This window comes from Sorex araneus, chromosome 3, assembly GCF_027595985.1.
Source record: "Sorex araneus isolate mSorAra2 chromosome 3, mSorAra2.pri, whole genome shotgun sequence".
NCBI classification, from domain to species: Eukaryota; Metazoa; Chordata; class Mammalia; order Eulipotyphla; family Soricidae; genus Sorex; species Sorex araneus.
The window spans coordinates 104,778,813-104,799,489 of record NC_073304.1 but is presented as its reverse complement, the minus strand read 5'-3'; the positions used below and the strand labels follow the sequence as shown (position 1 = coordinate 104,799,489).

The 20,677-nt window shown below is 42.3% G+C and overlaps 1 protein-coding gene across 1 annotated transcript in view; it reads right to left on the bottom strand.

Annotated features, from left to right (window-relative positions):
* SLC35D2 (solute carrier family 35 member D2) overlaps nucleotides 1-20,677 on the bottom strand; it is a 65,494-nt gene that overhangs the window by 10,810 nt on the left and 34,007 nt on the right. Inside the window, exon 9 of the mRNA XM_004601802.2 lies at nucleotides 10,185-10,252. Coding sequence (XP_004601859.1) covers nucleotides 10,185-10,252 — 68 coding nt within the window. The remainder of the gene's footprint in view (nucleotides 1-10,184; nucleotides 10,253-20,677) is intronic.

The window sequence follows — 20,677 nt, the reverse complement described above, 5'->3', positions numbered from 1 at the left end:
AAATTTGCTTATAAATGGATAGACATGGAGAGTATCATGCTAAGTGAAATGAGTCAGAAAGAGAGGGACAGACATAGAGGGACTGCACTCATTTGTGGAGTATAAAATAACATCACAGGAGGCTAATACCCAAGGACAGTAGATACAAGGGCCAGGGAGATTGCCCCATAGCTGGAAGACTGCTTCATGAACGGAGGGGAGAAGGCAGATGGAATAGAGAAGGGATCACTAAGAAAATGATGGCTGGAGAAATCAGTTGGGAGATGCATGCTGAAAGCAGATAATGGACCAAACATGATGACCTCTCAGTGTCTGTGTTGCAAGCCATAATGCCCAAAAGTAGAGAGAGAGTATGGGGAATACTGTCTGCCATAGAAGCAGGGGGAGGGTGGGAAAGGGGGTGTATACCCGGGATATTGGTGGTGGGGAATGCTCACTGGTGGAGGGATGGGTGTTTGATCATTGTGAGATTGTAACCCAAACATGAAAGCTTGTAACTATCTCATGGTGGTTCAATAAAATTTTTTTAAAAAATTAAAAATCTTCACAATTTTAATAAATTTAATATTAATTTTAAAAATTGGGAAACTGTGATTCTATTCATGCGTAAAGCAAACCATTTTTAAAAGTATGGGATTGAATGGTTATTCCACTGTGCCTGGTTCTACTGGAGGGGGTGGGAGGCTCGTTCTCAGAGACAGGGGACTCCTGGTGATTCTCAGCCAGCCAGGTGTGAGGGTACTGTATGGGATGCTGGGGACCACCAGCGTCCCCCAGCGGCGGAGTCATGTGGTGCAAAGACAGAACTGGGTTTCCTGTAACATGCCCCCAACTCCCCCACCCCTCCTGATTCTTCTTTTTTGGGGGGGGGGTCACACCCAGTGATGCACAGGGGTTACTCCTGGCTCTGTACTCAGGAATTACTCCTAGTGGTGCTCAGGGGACCATATGGGATGCTGGGAATCAAACCCGGGTCAACCACGAGCAAGGCAAATACCCTACCCGCTGTGCTACTGCTCCAGTCCCCCGCCTGATTCTTAAGGGTCAGCCTCTCCCACTGCACATGGTTCCCCTGAACACAGAACCAGGAATGGCCCCCGAGCATCACTGGATGAGGGCACAGTAATAGCAATAATAATGATGACAATCAAATCCTGATTACTAAGCAGTGGGGGACAAATAAGGAGAGGGAGATGAAAATGAGACATAGGGACAACAGGGCAGGGATGTCTATCGGGCACACCAGGTGGGTGCGATAACTACATCAATACCATAATCTTAACATTGTTGTGACTGGGTTACCTAAATTATAATTTTTTTAATTTAAAAAAAGTACACCTCTCTCTTCACAGTGTCCTGGAGAATCTCAGAGTCCAATCAAATGAAAAGATCACACATTAGAGCAGGACTGGACCAAATTCCACAGGAAAGCTTCCTGAACATTTCCTAAACAGAACTTTAGGATCCTCCCTAAACTTCCTAACTTTAAACCCAAAACAACTAGGAACGATTGGGGCTATTTTTATTTTTATCTGTTTGAATTTCTAACCTAGAGCCCGGAGGAAGAAGGCTGCGGCCTACCCACCTGCGTACAGTCAGGTGGTCACAAGAGCAAATTCCTGATGTTGTCATAAGTGCCTGGCATGATCCTGGCGGCTCTGCTCTCCACAACCTGGTGCGTCGACCTCTGGTTCAGTGCTCACCAGCACCACGAAAGGCCACTGCCCAGTGAGCCCTGCGACTAAAAAGACATTCAGAGGCAAGTCCAGGCATGCGGCTGCGGGCACCCGGTGTGTGAGCACTGCAGGATGGTGGGTAAGTATCACAGCAGAAGGTTGGCACTGCACTCAGCATGTCAGCCATAGGCAGAGAATGTGCGGCATCACACTAAGGGCTGCAGGTTTCATTGGGCACAACAGCTAAGAAACCGAGGGGTCAGCACGGTAATCCAATGGGTGATGCCCTGTGGGCACCCATAGCCAAAGTGTGGGGATGCCACAATCAATCCCTGTCGCTGAGACAAAATCAACGACAAAGGAGTGGCCAGAGCGCAGGGCACGTGCCTTGCATGCAGCTAACCCAGGGTCCATCCCGGGTTCCACATGCAACCCACACCCTGCCCCTATACCTGAGCACAGAGTTAGGAGTAGGTCCTACACACCACCTGGTCTGTCACCAAAAGAAACCAAAAATATGAAGGGAAGGGTAAGGGAGAAGGGAATTTTAAAAATAAATCATTGACTGGTGAAGAAAAAATCCAACCCCAAGAAGCATTGTATTCATCCTACCAACTCTAGTGACACCAAAGAATTGGCAAATATCTTGAATCTGTAATCCCAGAACCCATATATCATTAGTGAGGTCATGCAGGACACTCACTCATCAACTTGGCTTAGCAAAGAAGTCCCCCTCTCTAACACAGGGATGGTCCAAGGATCTGCCAGGGAACTGCGAGCAATGACTGCATTTCTTCATATAGCCACTAGGTGTCCCCTGACTTTCTTCATAGAACCACTAGGGGTCCCCTGCACTTTTTCACAAAGCCACTAGATGTCACCAGAGTGAATATAAACTCCAAGGACCAATGTAGCGTGACACTTTCAATCTATTTCTGTATTTTTGTATGAAGTCTATTTCTATATCTATTTAAATATGTACTAATAACATTTGACTAAGACCAAGACTATTAAGTAAAATAACCTGAGTATAAGAGAAACCACCACTTTTAACATCAAAAAATGTCAACTTATACATGACAATTTTGATTTTAACATCTGTGAATTCATAAAATGCAAACAATATTGGAAATTATTTTCTGAATTTTAGTAGATTTTATTCTTAATTTTTAATTGCACATAATCTGTAAATATTAAGAAAACGTCATATTTATATGAAAGAATATCAAATGATATTTGAAAGAATATTCAGACAACATGCCAATTGCATGGTTTGGCTCCCCAGGGTCCAAGGGACTGAGACACACAGGTGGAAACTCCTACACAATAACTCTGCTCAGAGACCCCTTTCCATTTCTGAAACAAAACTCAAAATCATTGATTGACCCAAGTTTATGCAACATGCCAGTGGCAGTCACAAACACAATGAAATGCCTTCACTTACAGCATGCTGCCATGACCTATGCCTGCATGAGCATATAGAGAAATTAAATACAAATGATCACATAACCAGGCCACTTTTGTCCTCCTTCCACTAACCACACTATTTATTCTCTTATAATTCTAGATTTCAAAGAATTTCAGTTAACAATATCGGCCGTGCTTAAGATCTCAGTGATATGTCAGGGATTGGAAACCATGAGATAAACATGGTCCATCTCCCTAAAAATTTAATCGTACACTAGGATCTTTGTTTTGTAGAAAATTGATGGGGATCTTTAAGCTTAGTAAAGGGTTTGTGGCAGTTCACAGAATCCTTTCTTTTGAATTCTTGGTTATATCAGTGAAGCTACAACAATAGAAACTTTCTCTACTGTGCTTAGGGAAATTCTGATACTTTTATGTTTCCATTAAAAACGTATTACTGGCCAGAGAGACAGGACAGGAATGGGAGACATTTGCCCTGCATACAGCTGACCTAGGTTCAAACCCTGGCACTGCATATGGTCTCCCAAGCACTGCTAGGGGTGATCCCGGAGCACAGAGCCAGGAGTAATTCCTGAGCTGTTTCAGGTATGGGGCCTCCCATCCCCCTCCAAAATATTTTAACGTAAATATAAACAAAGAATATATTGCTGCTTTGGTGAATGGATCAAAAGCCACTGTTGGGCTGAAATATGTTAGTCCCAACTGTTGGTCTGAAGATACTGCTGTCATTTCTCAGCAAGATTAATAAGAATAGGTGATGCTAGTTTTTTTAAAATGGTTCACTAACTTACAGTTCAGCCTACATTTACTTTTGTCTACTTTAAATTATTTTAGCTCCTCAAATCCATTTTATCTTCCTGATGAAATTTCACTCCATCATAAGCTTTATTTACAAATTCCTGGTTACAAATAGCATAACACCCCAAAGCAAGATTTTCACCATTATATAAAATTAAACTAAATTAAAAGTCTGCCCTTTTCACCATTCTGTTGGTTTCTTAGCATAATATACTTTGGTGGGTGCTGTTGAGACTCAAATCCAGGGCCTCACATATAGGAGGGAAGGGCTCGACCACAGAGCCATGGCTCTGGTCCTCGGTGTTTGTTAACGTTTAAGTAGTGCTTTTATCTTGGGACCTGTGGCTGGAAAAAGCAAACCTGAAAAGCAAATCTGAAAGCAGTAAGAAGTGAAGATGCATGAGCACTGGCCATTCCTGGGGCAGCAGTCAAAGGAAGGGAGGGAGGGGCAGGCTGAGTCCAGTGCCACTGGCCTCTGATGCTTACAGCGGCATTTCTTACTGGGTAGAAAAGCCAAACCGCCTCTTCGAACGTGTAACTATTGGGTATGATTTTGAAAAATACACCATACCAAAACTGAAGCTTTCTGCTCAATCTATTTCAGAATTAAATCTGTTGGAGGTAATTCATTTCTAATATAAGAAAAACTGTTGAAACAATGGACTGTAACTAAAACCAAATCAAGAAAGGAAGAAAGAAAAAGAGAAAGAGAAAAGGAAAGAAAGAAAGAAAGAAAGAAAGAAAGAAAGAAAGAAAGAAAGAAAGAAAGAAAGAAAGAAAGAAAGAAAGAAAGAAAGAAAGAAAGAAAGAGGGAGGGAGGGGAGGGAGGGAGGGAGGAAGGAAGGGAGGAAGGAAGGAAGGAAGGAAGGAAGGAAGGAAGGAAGGAAGGAAGGAAGGAAGGAAGGAAGGAAGGAAAGAAGGAAGGAAGGGAGGGAGGGAGGGAGGGAGGGAGGAAGGAAGGAAGGGAGGGAGGGAGGGAGGGAGGGAGGGAGGGAGGGAGAGAGGGAGGGAGGGAGGGAGGGAGGGAGGGAGGGAGGAAGGAAGGAAGGGAGGGAGGGAGGGAGGGAGGGAGGGAGAGAGAGGGAGGGAGAAAGAAAGAAGGAAAGAAAGAAAGAAAGAAAGAAAGAAAGAAAGAAAGAAAGAAAGAAAGAAAAGAAAGAAAGAAAGAAAGAAAGAAAGAAAGAAAGAAAGAAAGAAGGAAGAGGAAGGAAGGAAGGAGGGAGGGAGTAAAGGAAGGAAGGAAGGAAGGAAGGAAGGAAGGAAGGAAGGAAGGAAGGAAGGAAGGAAGGAAGGAAGGAAGGAAGGAAGGAAGGAGAGAAAGAAACAGAGATAAAGTAGCAGAGAGAGAAAGAGAGAAAGTGAATAGGCTGACCTTAAGAATATTAGGGCTTCTTTTGGAAAACAGTATGGGCGGTTCTCAAGAAATTAGAAATTGAGCTCCCATTTGACCCAGTAATACCACTTCTGGGAATATACCCTGGAGAGGCAAAAATGACATCTGCACTTGTATGTTCATCACAGCACTGTTTACAATAGCCAGAATCTGGAAAAAAACCCGAGTGCCCAAGAACAGATGACTGGTTAAAGAAACTTTGGTATATCTATACAATGGAATACTATGCAGTTGTTAGAAAAGATGAAGTCGTGAAATTTGCATATAAGTGGATCAACATAGAAAGTATGTTAAGTAAAATTAGTCAGAAAGAAGGGATAGACATAGAAAGATTGCACTCATCTGTGGAATATAAAGTAACAGAATAGGAGACTAACACCCAAGAATAGTAGAGATAAGAACCAGGAGGTTTGCCCCATGGCTTGGAAGCCAACCTCATCTGCTAGGGGAAAAGACAGCTCAGATAGAGAAGGAAACACCATGTAAAGGGTGTTTGGAGAACCTGCTCAAGTTTGGGAGATGCACGCCAAATGTAGACTATAGATCGAACACAATGGCCACTCAATGCATCTACCGCAACACAACACCCAAAAGGAGAAAAAGAACAAAAGAGAATGCCTTGCTGAGGGGGAGGGGGATAGGGTTGTGGGGGAGGGATACTGGGATCATTGGTGGTGGAGAATGGACACATGGAGTCATTGTATGACTGAAATGCAAACATGAAAGTTTGTAAGTATGTAACTGTACCTCACTGTGATTCACTATTTTAAAAAAAGAGTATTAGGGCTAGACTGATAGTACATTGGGTAGGGTGCTTGCCTTGCACACAGCTGACCTGGGTTGAATCCCCAACAACCTATATGATCTCCTGAGTCTACTATGAAGGATTACTGAACACACAGCCAGGAGTAAGCCCTAAACACCACCAGTGTAACCCCAAAACAGAACAAAAGCAAAGAAATATTAATAATAACAGTTAATACTTACTGGACACACCTACCTTGTTTTCATCCAAGAAGTTAGGCAAAAATCAGAATATGGGTAATCTTAATTTATTTATAGTTACTAAGCCTTTATAAAATTTTTCTTTGCAAATTAACTACTAGTAAAAGTCTAGAAACCTTTATATCAGGAGAGCACTTTTTTCTGAGTTGCACATCACCAAAATGGGGGTAAATAGGGCCAGTGTTAGCAGCAGGAGCCAAGGCTCTAAGAGGCAAGAGGCAAGCCCCAGAGAAAAGAGAACAGCAGCTGATCAGCCGTCCATTGTCCTGCATGGCTCTCTGAGACAGCAGTGTCAGGCTGCTTCTTGATATCTTATACGAGAAATAAAATGATGATGTTCAAGCACACACACACAAACACACACACATACAGAGGGAGAGAGAGAGAGAGAGAGAGAGAGAGAGAGAGAGAGAGAGAGAGAGAGAGAGAACAAAAACAACAGCCCTTTAACCTTTAACTTTGCTTTGCTGTTCAGAGATGTGCTAAGCCAGGGTCTAAGACTGATTTAAGATCAATATGGATTAATTTTATTTTTAAATAAGAGGGAAAAAAGAGATGGTTTGACAAAGGATGACTTGGAAGCTGGACTCACTATACTTTCTTTTTTCAAAATTAAATGTTCTTAACCCTCAACTAGAAACACCATAAATATTTTATTAAACATGTGCTTTTGATGGTCATTGCTTATAAGCTCTTCCATTGCAGAACAAGCAAAGTCTGGAAAGGACCCACAGTTAGAGAGCCTGTTGGTATTTATAGAAGTACAACAGGTGTCTGCAAACCCCCTCTTCGAGGGTCCGACACAGTGCCACAGTGCAATGAGGAATCATGGCCAGGCTGGAGTCAGAAGGACAACAGTGGGAAGAGGAAGGGGAATAAAGGCTAAAAACAGCAGAACAGCACCACCACTAAGGGAACAGCCTGGTGGAGAGAGACACCAACATTTTGAACCTGCCCCTCAGAAAAGCCTAGAAGACTCCAGATCAGGACAATGCCACGCCACTAGCGGAGCAAAACAGTACGTCACCAGAGAAGAGTTTCTCCAATCAAAATCCAGTCAAAACAGGACTGTTTTGAGATGAAACAATATGCTCACAAACACAGGCCAGCAAGTCCACAAGAAAGCAAGCCACAGACAGCTACAAACTACACTCTCAGGGACAGACCACACACCCAGATTCTCAAACACTACAGTTAACAAGCAGATTCAGAATACAGAATAGTATGTGTATAACACATAAATGAAAGTATTATATGTGAGGGGCTGGAGAGATAGTACAGCAGGTAGGGTGCTTGCCTTGCATGTGCCTGAACCAGGTTTGATGCCCAGCATCCCATATGGCACCCCAGCACCGCCAAGAATAATTCCTGAGCACAGAACTAGGAGTAACCCCTCAGCATTATCAGATGTGTCTCCAAAACAAAACATAAAATGATATCAGATGTAATACTTAAATATCTGCAATAATAACCAATGAGAGAATGTTAAGAATGAGCTATTAAGTTTGGGAGCTTGAACTCTTACAAATAAATTATGAATTGTAAAATAAGCACAGCCAGGGACTAGATATGTGATTCAGAGGCAGGACACTTGCCTTGTATGTGTAAGACCCTGGGTTTGATCCCTGGTACCAGGCACACACACACACACACACACACACACACACACACACACACACACACACAGAAACAGTGCTGATGGGGCTCAGAGATACAGCACAAGCCTAACAGATACAAATCCTAAATTCAATAAGTGATATTTAGAAACAATAGGTAAATAAATAAGATAATCTAGAAGTTGAACAGGTTAAATACGATATTACTAAAGAGAGAATGACTGAAGTAGAAGAGGGACATACCAGTGTCTTGATTACACCAGTGCAATTAAAATCAAGTTGGAGAAAGGATGAGTGTTGATCAAAGAGATCACAGTTGTTTACACATGATGATAATGGTTTTACTTGTGGCAAAAATAATTAATCTTTATTTGCAGGAAAAATCTTTGAATAATGTCTTCCCTGAGACAATCGTTCAAAGACCCTTTGATCAGGGATATAAGATGAGACACCCTGGTATCCACAGGGAGTCCCACTCAGCCCATACTCAGACTCCCCACGGAAGTGGCCAGTGGAGAAGGAACTGCAGTGTAGAGGGAAGGGAAAAGGAAGTGGCTGTGTCATATTCCCTCTGTATTCTCCTGTGCCAACTGTATTATTTACTAATTGTGCGTGTTATCTATCCATGTAAATGAATTTTCAAGTGTTTAAAATATTAATAAATAAACAGAAAAAAATAGCACCACTCAATAGAAAAGTCCAGTTGAGAAAAAAAATAATGAATAAAAGCCAATTTGTTGGACAATACAATAGCCAATCTTTCCTCAGAAATCTCCCTGAGGAGAGAAGCCACAGCCACTCCAAACCTGGTAGCTCCATGATGTCATCTGCTGACTCATCCTAGTGATGAGATTGTGGGATCATCTCCGGACTCCACAGTTCTGGCAGCCCAGGAGGAACGCAGATAATAGATGAGAAAGTTATGTGGAAACCCACCAAGCTCAAGGAGCAAAAACAATAGCACAGAAGACTCAACTAACACCTAACAGCTCAGTAAATCCTCAGGAAATGACTTTAGTAATACCATGATGAAATATACGGCGTAACAAGTAATATAAAATAAATTATTTTGTGCCTAAGGGGACAGACTGGGGGTGGGGGTGGGTAACTTGGGACATTGGTGGAGGGGTAGTCACACTGGAGGTAGGATTGGGATACTGATAGCTGGAATGAATGTTTGTGGACCACGTTGTAAATCACAGGGTTTAAATAGTTTCAAATGAGAAATAAACAAAAGAAATTTCCCTGAATATAAAAAGTCCAGGTCCACACAAGTCCAGGTCCTCTGCTATTGAGCAGAGGAGATAGCTTAAAGGGGTAAAGTGCATGAACTAGATGCATAATCATGGCAAGGGTGTGTGTGTGTGTGTGTGTGTGTGTGTGTGTGTGTGTGTGTGTGTGCACACGCACGTGTGCGTGTGCAGAAAAAAAATAAAATGAAATCTAACCATTATGTGAAGTTTTCTTTTTTAAAATTGTCCCAGTATTACTTAAAATAGGATGTAATAATTATTTGGTGAAATAAGGTATGTAGAAGTCTTATCCCAGAAAGTCTTATCCCAGCAGGGCACGATCCCAAAACATCAAAGATGGGGACTTGTGGTTCTGAGCACTGCAGATCCTGTGCACCAAACCCTCTGGTCTGGGCACTGCTGGAGAGTCATAGAAAGGAAAGGGGCTTTTATTTACATGCAAAGAGGATTGCGGGAAACTTGAACATTGTGACCAGGACATCACACACAGTCCTGGACTTGAGGTCAAATAGTCAGTGTGGACTCAATATGCAACTGTCACTATCACTGTCGTCCCGTTGCTCATTGATTTGTTCGATTGGGCACCAGTAATGTCTCTCTTTGTGAGACTTACTGTTACTGTTTTTGGCATGTCAAATACACCACAAATAGCTTGCCAGGCTCTGCCATGAGGGCACGATACTCTCGGTAGCTTGCCAGGCTCTCCGAGAGGGGCAGAAGAATAGAACACGGGTCAATATGCAACATTCTGTTTTAAAATTGGATGTGACATGAATATGACTTTCAAAACTAAGCGTTATGTCCCTGCCCATATTCTTTCAAGCTGTATTACCAGGCAACCTGACTCATGGACTCCTGGGGAAAGCTGAAGTGCAAAGAGAGTTTTGATCAAAAAAAGAATTTTTAGAAAAAATAAAAATTTTTTAAAAAATTTAAAAAAGAAAGAATTTTGATTTGACTTGTCATAAGATAGCATAGACCAAATTTTCTACTTAAGATACTTATGGTATCTTACCCCAAAAAGCAGGAAAGAAGAAACTGGATGATAAACAGAATATTCTTCCATTGGTTGAATTCAGTAGCCTATTACCAAAGAGCAAGAGAAATAATGGTCAGTTTAATAAGACAGCAGTTTAAAGCAATTACATTTACAAACTTCTGTTTTAGTATAGGGACTGTTTCCTCGAACATAAAATACAATTTAAAATCTTAGGCAAAACCAGCCACTTGACATTGAGCAAACTACTTTTTCTCATATTCATTTTTCAGAAAGAAAGGAGGAATGGGAGGAGGTTAAGCATCACCAGAAAGCAAACCCAGAAGCCCACACGATCACAGTGGGAACTCAGTCACTGAGTCAGATCCCTGATCCTTGAACAGGGATTATTTTTTTCTAATTTTCTTAAGAGATTGACTGGAAATTTTTATTATTATGATTATTATTATTTGCTTTTGGGGTCACACCCGGCGATGCACAGGGGTCATTCCTGGCTCTGCACTCAGGAATTACCCCTGGCCGTGCTCAGGGACCATATGGGATGCTGGGAATTGAACCTGGGTCGGCTGCATGCAAGGCAAACACCCTACCCACTGTGCTATCGCTCCAGCCCCAAAAGATTGACTGGTAATTTAATATAATTGTTTAGACCCCACCAAATGACAAGAACAAAGTTATAGCTATTGTTGCTGCTATGGCTGCCACTAAATATTCACTAATATGAGCTCACAAAATCAGGGCTGGGTTAATTTTTTGTTTGTTTTGTTTTGAGGGGGTTGTTTTGTTTGGGGACAACACCCAGTGGTGCTCAGTGCTTACCTCTGGCTCTGCACTCAGGGATCATTCCTGGTGAGTCTCGGGGGACCATAGGGTTATCAAAGGATTGAACCCAGTCCAGCCACATTCAAGTACCTTACCCACTGTTCTGTCACTCTGGCTCCTGGGTTTACTTTTTACAAATAATCTTAGAAGAAAAATATACTATGGGGGCTAGACAGATAGTACAGGAGATAAGGCATTTGCTTGCCTTGTGTGGGGTTAATCCCAATTCAATCCCTGGTACCATATTCATGAGCCTGACAAGGCATGATCCCTGAGTGCAGCCTCCCTTCCAAATTATAGATCAATAATGTTGGCAACACTGAGGATATTTAAAGAAAATAAACTCAGCTCAAGAGTTTGCCAATATTAGAAAGTATGATAAACTATTATGCTTTTTACAAAGCAATCAAGTGAGTAGGATGGAGGATTCGGTACAGGATAAAGCCCACTATTATAAGCCCAGAGTGGGCAGCAGTGGGTAGATAAACATTTGTCTTCACTAGGCAAAAGAAAATTAAAAAAAAATCAGCTCCTCCTTGGGACCCTCTGGCTGATGAAAAGGAGACATTCTGCAGAGATGAAGGAAAGTTTACAGCAGACTTGGTTGGGAAATTTGGTCAGGGTACCAGATCTGGTCAAGCTTAGGGTGGGTAGACCACAGGATGTTGCCCAAGCTGATGAGAATGGTGATGCAGATTAGCAGGGAGCAGCAAACACAAATACCCTCATTCATTCCAGCATGCCTAGGCCTGCAGGATGCCTAAGTAACACTGCACTGCCCTACCATAGGGATACAGCTGATACAGGTGGCTTGAGACCATGTTGCCAGCAGGACTCTAGCTGCTACAAATCCTGGGTAACCACAGATTCCCAGGGAGCACCCGAGCCCACAATCACAATCACAAAGCCATGGGCACATACGGGATATGGTCTTAGCACCTGATCATCACTCAGGCGAGCTGGCATTCAGATATCTCCCAAACCTTCACACGGTGCCTAGCATAATAAAGAAATGAATTCACTCTCATCAATAGATGGGGACAAAAGCCCAGAAAGTTTCCCTAGTTCATTAGAACTTTCTAAACTACTTGAGGAAGACTTCTCAGCAACAACTTTATCAAGAGTCAGTTGAAGAAATTATGAGAGAGAAAAACAAAAACAAGAATCTCAAGCAGAAACTAATGAGCCAAAAAGTACAGCAGCTCCATAATTGCCAAAGCAATGGAACTGAGGAAACTGGAACTTGAATCAGCGACTTTCAGCACAATATAGAGAATACCTTCCCAAAAGAAGTTATAAACAACTTCATGCTACCAAACTGGAGAACCTACAAGAAAAAGATGAATTTGTAGAATCATACAAGCTTCTAAGACTAAATCAGGAGGAAACAGAAAACCTGAACAAACCAATTATTAATAAGGACATAAAATCTTCCCAAAACAAAGGCCCATTACTAAACACAGGTTGACTAGTGAGTTCTACCAAAACTTCATCAAAGACATTTTAGTACTTCTCTTCATGCTACTATAGGAAATGGAGGAACTAGGGATCCTTCCCAAATACCTTTATGAGGCCAACTATACCCTACAACCAAAAATAAATATATCACTGGGTAAAAAAAATTTTTTAAATACCCCTAGTAAACATAACTGCAGAGATGAATACAAAGATTCTCAACACCTGTAGGAAGAAAACTACAAAATGCTACTTCAAGAAATAAAAGAGGACAGGAGGAAATGGAAACACATCCCCTGCTCATGGATTGGGAGAATTAACATTGTCAAAATGGTAATACTCCCCCAAGCATTATACAGATTCAATGCTATCCCTATAAAGATACCCATGACATTTTTCAAAGAAATTGATTAAACAGGACAGAGCAGCAAGTCCCAGGAGACACCACAGTGCTGGAATCTCTCCAGGCTCCATACCAAGCCAATTTCACTGGGCACCCCAGATGGAGCAGGTGCACTCTCCCCACCTATTCCAGATGGAGTCCCCACGACCAAGAGCTTCTACACGCAAGGCCCAGTTATGCAGGTTCCAGGAGTAAATCACCAGGCCACATGGTGGCAGAAGAGCTGGACTGTCCCTCTCCAGATTTCCACCCGCTTGGTGGCCAGGCTGTCATGTCCACAATCTGCCTCCAAGTGCCATCTTAGTGCATCAACAGCCCTGATCCAGGGATTCCCAATTGAATCCCAAAATGGACTAGTGCCCTACAGAGATGTCTCTGGAGGAGACCATTTGCATTCTAGAATTTACAATTTGCAATCTATTTACAATCTAGAATTCCAGAAGCACATGACCACGACCACTCAAGCTCTCATGATATTCAAAATGAGCAATGGAAAATAAACTATCTAGCATCTGCCCTGGCAGGTAGGCTTGAAAGGTGGTAGGAAAATTCAAGCAAAACATAATGCCCAAAAGTAGAGAGAGAGTATTGAGGAAGTCGTCTGCCATGGAGGCAGAGTAAGGACTGGGATGGGGAGGGTATGGGATACTGGGGACACTGGTGATGGAATATGTGCACTGGTGGAGGGATGGGTATTTGATCATGGTATGACTGAATCTCAAACATGAAAACTTTGTAACTCTATCTTACAGTGATTCAATAAAATAAAAATTAATAAAATTAATTTTAAAAGAAATTGATTAAACACTCCTGAAATTCATATGGAACAATAAGCGCCCACAAATAGCTAATGCAATTCTTGGGGTGGGGGAGAATGATGGAAGGCTGTTGCATGAAGATTCTTCCAGTTGGAGGCACAGAGGCAAGACATGTGGGAGGAATGTAAAGAGCTCGGAGGGCCAAGGCGTCGATGTGGCATGAGGCGAAGAGCAACTGCCAGAGGCCTCTTCTTATCCTATTTTTTATCATCCTAATGACTTCATCACAGAGAATGAATCACTAACAAGAGTACAAACAGTTATAGGATGAGCATTCGTCAAAAGAACATCAGGGTATACAACTATGCTGTCAAAGCTATGTTGTCATGATTAAAACGTCAGAGGAAGATATGGAGCTGGACACGTAGGTTCTACAGATTACATCCCCCACATTCTTGTGATCAGTTACACATAGGGCAAAGAGAATCCCATACTGGTACTTGAAGGTCAATCCAGATTAAGGACATGTAAGAGAGGGGTAACTGCTGCCTAGTACCACCAAGATAATGTATGACCATGTAGGTGTATGAGCGCATGCTGGTACTTCTCCAGATCATCGGACTTACAAGTTTTACCTTGCTCACTTACTCAAAGTGGGGCCTCAGTTCTGCTTCCTGCTTGCAGGGCAGTGTCCAGAGGTTCGTCCTAATGACCTGGCTTAGCACCAATGTCAGGTATCACCTTCCCCAAACTCAAACTGTGTACAAAACAGTAATAATTAAAATAGCATGGTATTGTGTAGGATAACATGGGGTTTGTCCTTTTAGCATTGCCGAAGGGAACTTAGTTTACCTTAAAGCAACTATGAAGACAGTTAATATTATACTTTGTAACTTGGGAGCTGGTTGACTCCAATAATATTTACTCCCGGGCATCTGCTTTCTCCACTCAGTTGCCCTTAGTTCCTAGCACCCCAAAAGCAGGGTTCTGACGAGGGACAGAATGGACCCAGGAGCTACCCTGGCATCAAAATAGGCCAGGCCAAAGCGCCACAATACTCAACTATAAGTTGAGGGCACAGTCATAGACAAATGCTGTCATGATCCAAAAGTAACGATGAGACTAGGACCCTGCTGGGGTTAGGAAGACTAACTTGGCCTGAGGACTGTGGTCTAGAATATATAGTGAATGTCCTCAGGAAGAACCAAACTTTAAGTCTGATATATCTCTTACTGTGCTCATACAGAATGACATTGCTAGAAATATGATGATGATGATGATGATGATGATGATGACAATAATTACAATGAAGCCAAATCTCAATAGCCTTATCTACATATTTATCAAGTTAGTCACTGTCATCCCATTGCTCATCGATTTGCTCAAGCGGGCACCAGTAACGTCTCCATTGTGAGACTTGTTGTTACTGTTTTTGGCATATCCATCACGGATAGCTTGCCAGGCTCTGCTATGCGGGCTGGATACTCTCCGTAGCTTGCCGGGCTCTCCGAGAGGGGCAGAGGAATTGAACACGGGTCAGTTGCATGAAAGGCGAATGCCCTAGATAGCTAGCTGAGGAAGGAAGAAAGGGACACACCCTGACACACCCTTGTTTGGACCCCAGCCTTGAATGGATCTCCTAGTAATCTCCTTAGATGAGATTTTGTTAATCTCCTTGAGAAATGGTCTTACCCTTCTTTGTTGATTTGTTAATGTTCAACCCACCTTTGTGTCACCACCCTATGTAATTTGCTATATAAACTAAGACTGTGGGGGAAGACGGGGGGGGGGGGGGGGGGAGGGGAGGGAGGCGGTGGGGAGAGACAGAAGAAGACAGAAAAGACAGAGGAGGAGACACATGAGAGGAAACAGGAGAAGAACAGAGAAGACACAGAAGCAGAGACAGAGAGAGGTTGGAAGAGACCAGAGGAGAGACAACAACAGAGACAGAGACAGAGAGACAGACAGAAGAGAGCACAGCGGCACACACAGAAGCAGAGCAAAAGGAGGAGCCGTCCCAATCCAGTCCACACACAGCGGCTGGAGAGCACCGAACAGGAGCGGTGTGAGCGATAGAGAACTGCCCTGAGTGCTCATGGACAATAGAACAATGACACATCATTGCATCTCCCCCTCCCGTGCACTGCCTTTGTAATTTTTTACAGTATTGGAATAAAGATAACTGCATTCCAATGGAGTAGGCTTGAATATCCTTACACACACCCTCAAATATATTATCATCTAATCTTTGATAAGGGAGCAAGAAATATAAAGTGGAGCAAGGAAAGTCTCTAACAAATTGTGCTGGCAAAACTGAACAGGAACTCATGGGAAGGGGGCATAACCGGCACGCCCTCGGCCCAGATAAACCCGGAGCCGCTGAGCGCGAATCGGACCCTCTGCGCCTAAAGACTTTGAATTCAGAGACTTCTTACAGCAATGCACTGGGACTGTGAGCTGGGCTATGTAATTTCTGGCAGAATTCTCCCTGGACTTTATACAGAAATCCAAAACCGCGCGGACGCGGCAGCGTCCGCGCGACTTAACATTTATAATTGTTCAGCAATGTGAATTGGTTCCATTTGAACAGGTCTGACTTGGGGGGGAAACTCCAAATAATAACAGTAAGTTTTTGTTGAAAATATTGAAGGTTTTTAATGTAGCAGCCACCTCTGGACTGTGAACTAAGCAAAAGCCCCACGCTGGCCGACGTGGCGTAGCGTACACCATACTATGAGGCGCAGGAAGGGGGATGAGGGGGAAAAAGAAAAAAAAAAAAGGGAAAAGGAAAAAGAGAAAAAAAAAAAGAGAGAGAGAGAGAGTTATGTCAACTATAGTGAGTTTTGTGTTGAATTATGGAATGTAATCAAGGTAAAGAAAAAATGAAGTGAAATTCATTAGTTATACAGTAGGGGGTAGGGGGTGGGGGCGGGGGGTATACTGGGGTTTCTGGTGGTGGAATATGGGCACTGGTGAAGGGATGGGTGTTTGAATATTGTATAACTGACATATACACCTGAGAACTTTGTAACTTTCCACATGGTGATTTAATAAAAATTTAAAAAAAAAAATTGGGGAGAGAACAGTCAAAAAAAAAAAATGGACTCAGACCTCTACCTAACACCATGATAAGAGGTCAGATCAAAATGGATTAAGCACCTCAACATCTGTGTAATCACAAAATAAATAAGAATGCATGCGTTCTTGCCATGTGCGTTCAGTGATCTGGGGCCACTTCCCTCACCACTGATGGATGATGGCATTGGGAAGAAGGAGGAAGTGGGGTCACCAGGCTAGTTGGTGATCAGTCATCGTTTATCCCAATCTCCCTGCGTGCCTGTTCCAGTTTCACGAAGCGCCCCATTCCAGTCTCACACTGCCCTTCATTTTCATCTCCCATGTCCCCCCATGCTAGTCTCTCTTCATGTCCAGTCTCACTGCCTTAGTCTAGAGCCCAACCACCAAGGATTGGGGTAATAACTGCACTTCAGTCAGATAGCACAATCAACATATGTAAAGCCCTTTCCTTCCTTCCTGGGAAGCTCTTCTAAGAGAAAGATGTCAATCCTCCTGCTAGGAGATCTGCTCAAGGGAGGAATTTCATCAAAGGACATACATCTCCTTTCTTTAGTCCAAAAACTATTTAAACATCCATCTTAATTCTAATTCTTAATAATATTAGTCATTTTGTATGGACATAGTAAGAAATATATTAAGCTGAGAAATAATCTTGTCATTGGCCACCGTCCAGATCACACGGCTGCTTCTCCCAAAAGGGAGCATAACATGAGGCCCCCATAGCCATGCCACTATGAATATGGGTGACAGCCCGCCCTGCCCCAAGGGACCCAGCTCCACAACCCAACCGCCGCCATGCTCAAGGTTGCTCCCCACGCACTTGAGCTGAGCCTCACATATGAGTAAACATATTTCTGGACCACACGGCCACGAAACACTCTCTAACCATTCTCCATAATTACCATACCACATTTGATGGGGTTCAGCTAGTAGGCAACAAATCATAGAGAGAAAAAATATATATGCATATATACATATTTTCAGATATATATACCAAAGCTCACAAAACCCACAATTTAACATGTTAGTCATATCCTATAGAATGTCTTAATGGTTCCTTCCAAAATAGAACAATCTTCACCTTGTTTCCTATATGAACACTTTTTTGTAAGTATGTTCAGCAGTTCTTCATAACAGACAATACGAAATATATTATTTCAGTTTTGTTTTGGGACAGGGATTGGGGTTTGGGATGGAAACATCCTGAATTTGGTGGTGGAAAAGTGTAATGGTGGTGGGACTGGTGTTTAAATATTGAATGTAATCAAACATTGTGAACTAACTTATTAAATTTTAAAATTTGAGGGCGGGAGCAATAGAACAGCGGGTAAGCTTTGCACACAGCTGACCCAGGTTTGATCCCAGCATCCCACATGGTCCCCCAAGCACTGCCAGAAGTAATTCCTGAGTGCAGAGCCAGGTGCATCACCAGGTGGACCCAAAAACCAAAAAATAAATAAATAAAGATTTTATTTTTAAAAAGAAAGAAATATATTAAGCTTATAGGGTGGCACTCTTTCCTGGAGACATCTCGCTACAGAGCTCAGACTACACTACTCAGGCCAGATTAGTCATCCTTAACCCCAGCAGGGTCCTTATCCAGTTGTTTGTCTTCGGATCATGACAGAATTTGTCTATGACCGTGCTCTTAACTTATAGTAAAGTATTATGGCACTTGGCCTGTCCCGTTTTGATGCCGGGGTAGCTTACAGCTTACTCTGGGTCCATCAGTCCCTTCATTGGGACCCTAGTTTTTGGGTGCTAGGAACTAAGGGCAACTGAGGCTTAAGTCTTGTAAATATAAAAGATGCCCCCTCACACCACAGAGACTGGCACACATCCAAAAGAACAAAAGCAACCGCTGTTGGAGAGGATGTGGGGAGAAAGGGACCCTTCTACACTGCTGGTGGGAATGCCGGCTAGTTCAGCCCTTTTGGAAAACAGTATGGACGACTCTCAGAAAACTAGAGGTTGAGCTCCCATTTGACCCAGCAATACCACTGCTGGGAATATATCCCAGAGAGGCAAAAAAGTACAATCGAAACAACATCTGCACATGTATGTTCATCGCAGCACTGTTTACAATAGCCAGAATCTGGAAAAAACCCGAATGCCCCAAAACGGATGACTGGTTGAGGAAACTTTGGTACATCTATACAATGGAATACTATGCAGCTGTTAGAAAAAAGGAAGTCAAGAATTTTGTAGTTAAGTGGATGGGCATGAAAAGTTTCATGCTGAGTGAAATGAGTCAGAAAGAGAGAGACAGACATAGAAAGACTGCACTCATCTATGGTATATAGAATATCAGAGTGGGAGACTAATACCCAAGAACCGTAGAAATAAGTACCAGGAGGTTGACCCCATGGCTTCTCGGCTGGCCTCACGTTCCGGGGAAAGGGCAACTCAGAGAAGCGATCACCAACTACATTGTAGTTGAAGGCCATGTGGGGGAAAGGAGTTGCGGGCTGAATGAGGGCTAGAGACTGAACACAGCGGCCACTCAACACCTTTATTGCAAACCACAACAGCTAATTAGAGAGAGAGAACAGAAGGGAATGCCCTGCCACAGTGGCAGGGTGGGGTGGGGGGGAGATGGGAGTGGGGAGGGTGGGAGGGGCGCCGGGTTTACGGGTGGTGGAGAATGGGCACTGGTGAAGGGATGGGTTCCCGAACTTTGTATGAGGGAAGTATAAGCACAAAAGTGTATAAATCTGTAACTGTACCCTCACGGTGATTCTCTAATTAAAAATAAATAAATTATAAAAAAAAAAATACAGGAAGAAATGAGAGCAGAAATTAGAAAGCTACAAACAGAAGTGTCACGAATAAAGGTTTCAGTAGATGAAAACAAAATATATGTTAAAATGCTATATCCTTAAAAATAAATAAATAAAAGACTATTTATTTATTAGCAAAAGTGACAAGGAAAAAAAGGAAGACACTTCCCTGAAGAAGAGATGTGGATAAATAAACACATGAAAATATATTCAACATATTAGCAACTGGTGCAATGCAAAGACAGCAATGAGCTATCATTGCTTATCAATGACTATACTAAATATATTTGATTGCATAATTTAAATGAGTGACTTTCATGATGAATTTTATGGTGTGTGAATTATCAGAATAGATCCATTAAAATAAAACAAAAGAAAAAAAAATCTGTATATTAAGCAGCATAAAGGAAAAATTGTGTAAAATAACCAAGCAATGCAAATAAATGGAGTGAAAAATTAAAAAAAAAAAAATAAAAAAAAAAAAAATAAAAGATGCCCAAGAGTAAGTATTATTTAGTCAATTAACTCCATGTTGCAAAAGCATTGCATTAACTGTCTTCCTGTGTCTAACAAAAAGGACATTGCTCTAAAGTAAACTAATCAAAGGACACAGGAATGAGAAAAGCAATGTTTCAGTTACATATACAAAATAGAGAGTACTTAGAAGGATCTGACCTTACAAGGCACAGGTTCTGGTTTAGGAATATAAGTAATTAACAGATAGGAGAAGCAGAGCACAGAGGAGGGGTTAAAGATAAACACAGAGAAATGGGAGTGCCTCAGGAGCATTGTGATGGATGCAACCCAATAAACCTAGTCCCTGCAGCAAGGGAGAAAGGACAAATCAAATCAAAATGTTTTATCCTACAAACATCAGGCCAGAATCCATAAATTATATTAAAGAAAAGGTTGGCAAAACCCTCGATATTGAAGCTAAAGGTATCTTCAAAGATGAAATGCCACTGAACAAGCAAGTGAAATCAAAGATAAACAAATGGGATTATCTTAAACTAAGAAGCTTCTGTACCTCAAAAGAAACAGTGACCAGGATACAAAGATAGGCTATGGAATGGGAAAGGATATTCACCCAATACCCTTCTGATAAAGAGTTAATATCAAAGATATACGAGGCACTGGTTGAACTCTACAAGAAAAACACATCCAGTCCCTGGGGCTGGAGCGACAGCACAGCAGGTAGGGTGTTTTCCTTGCATG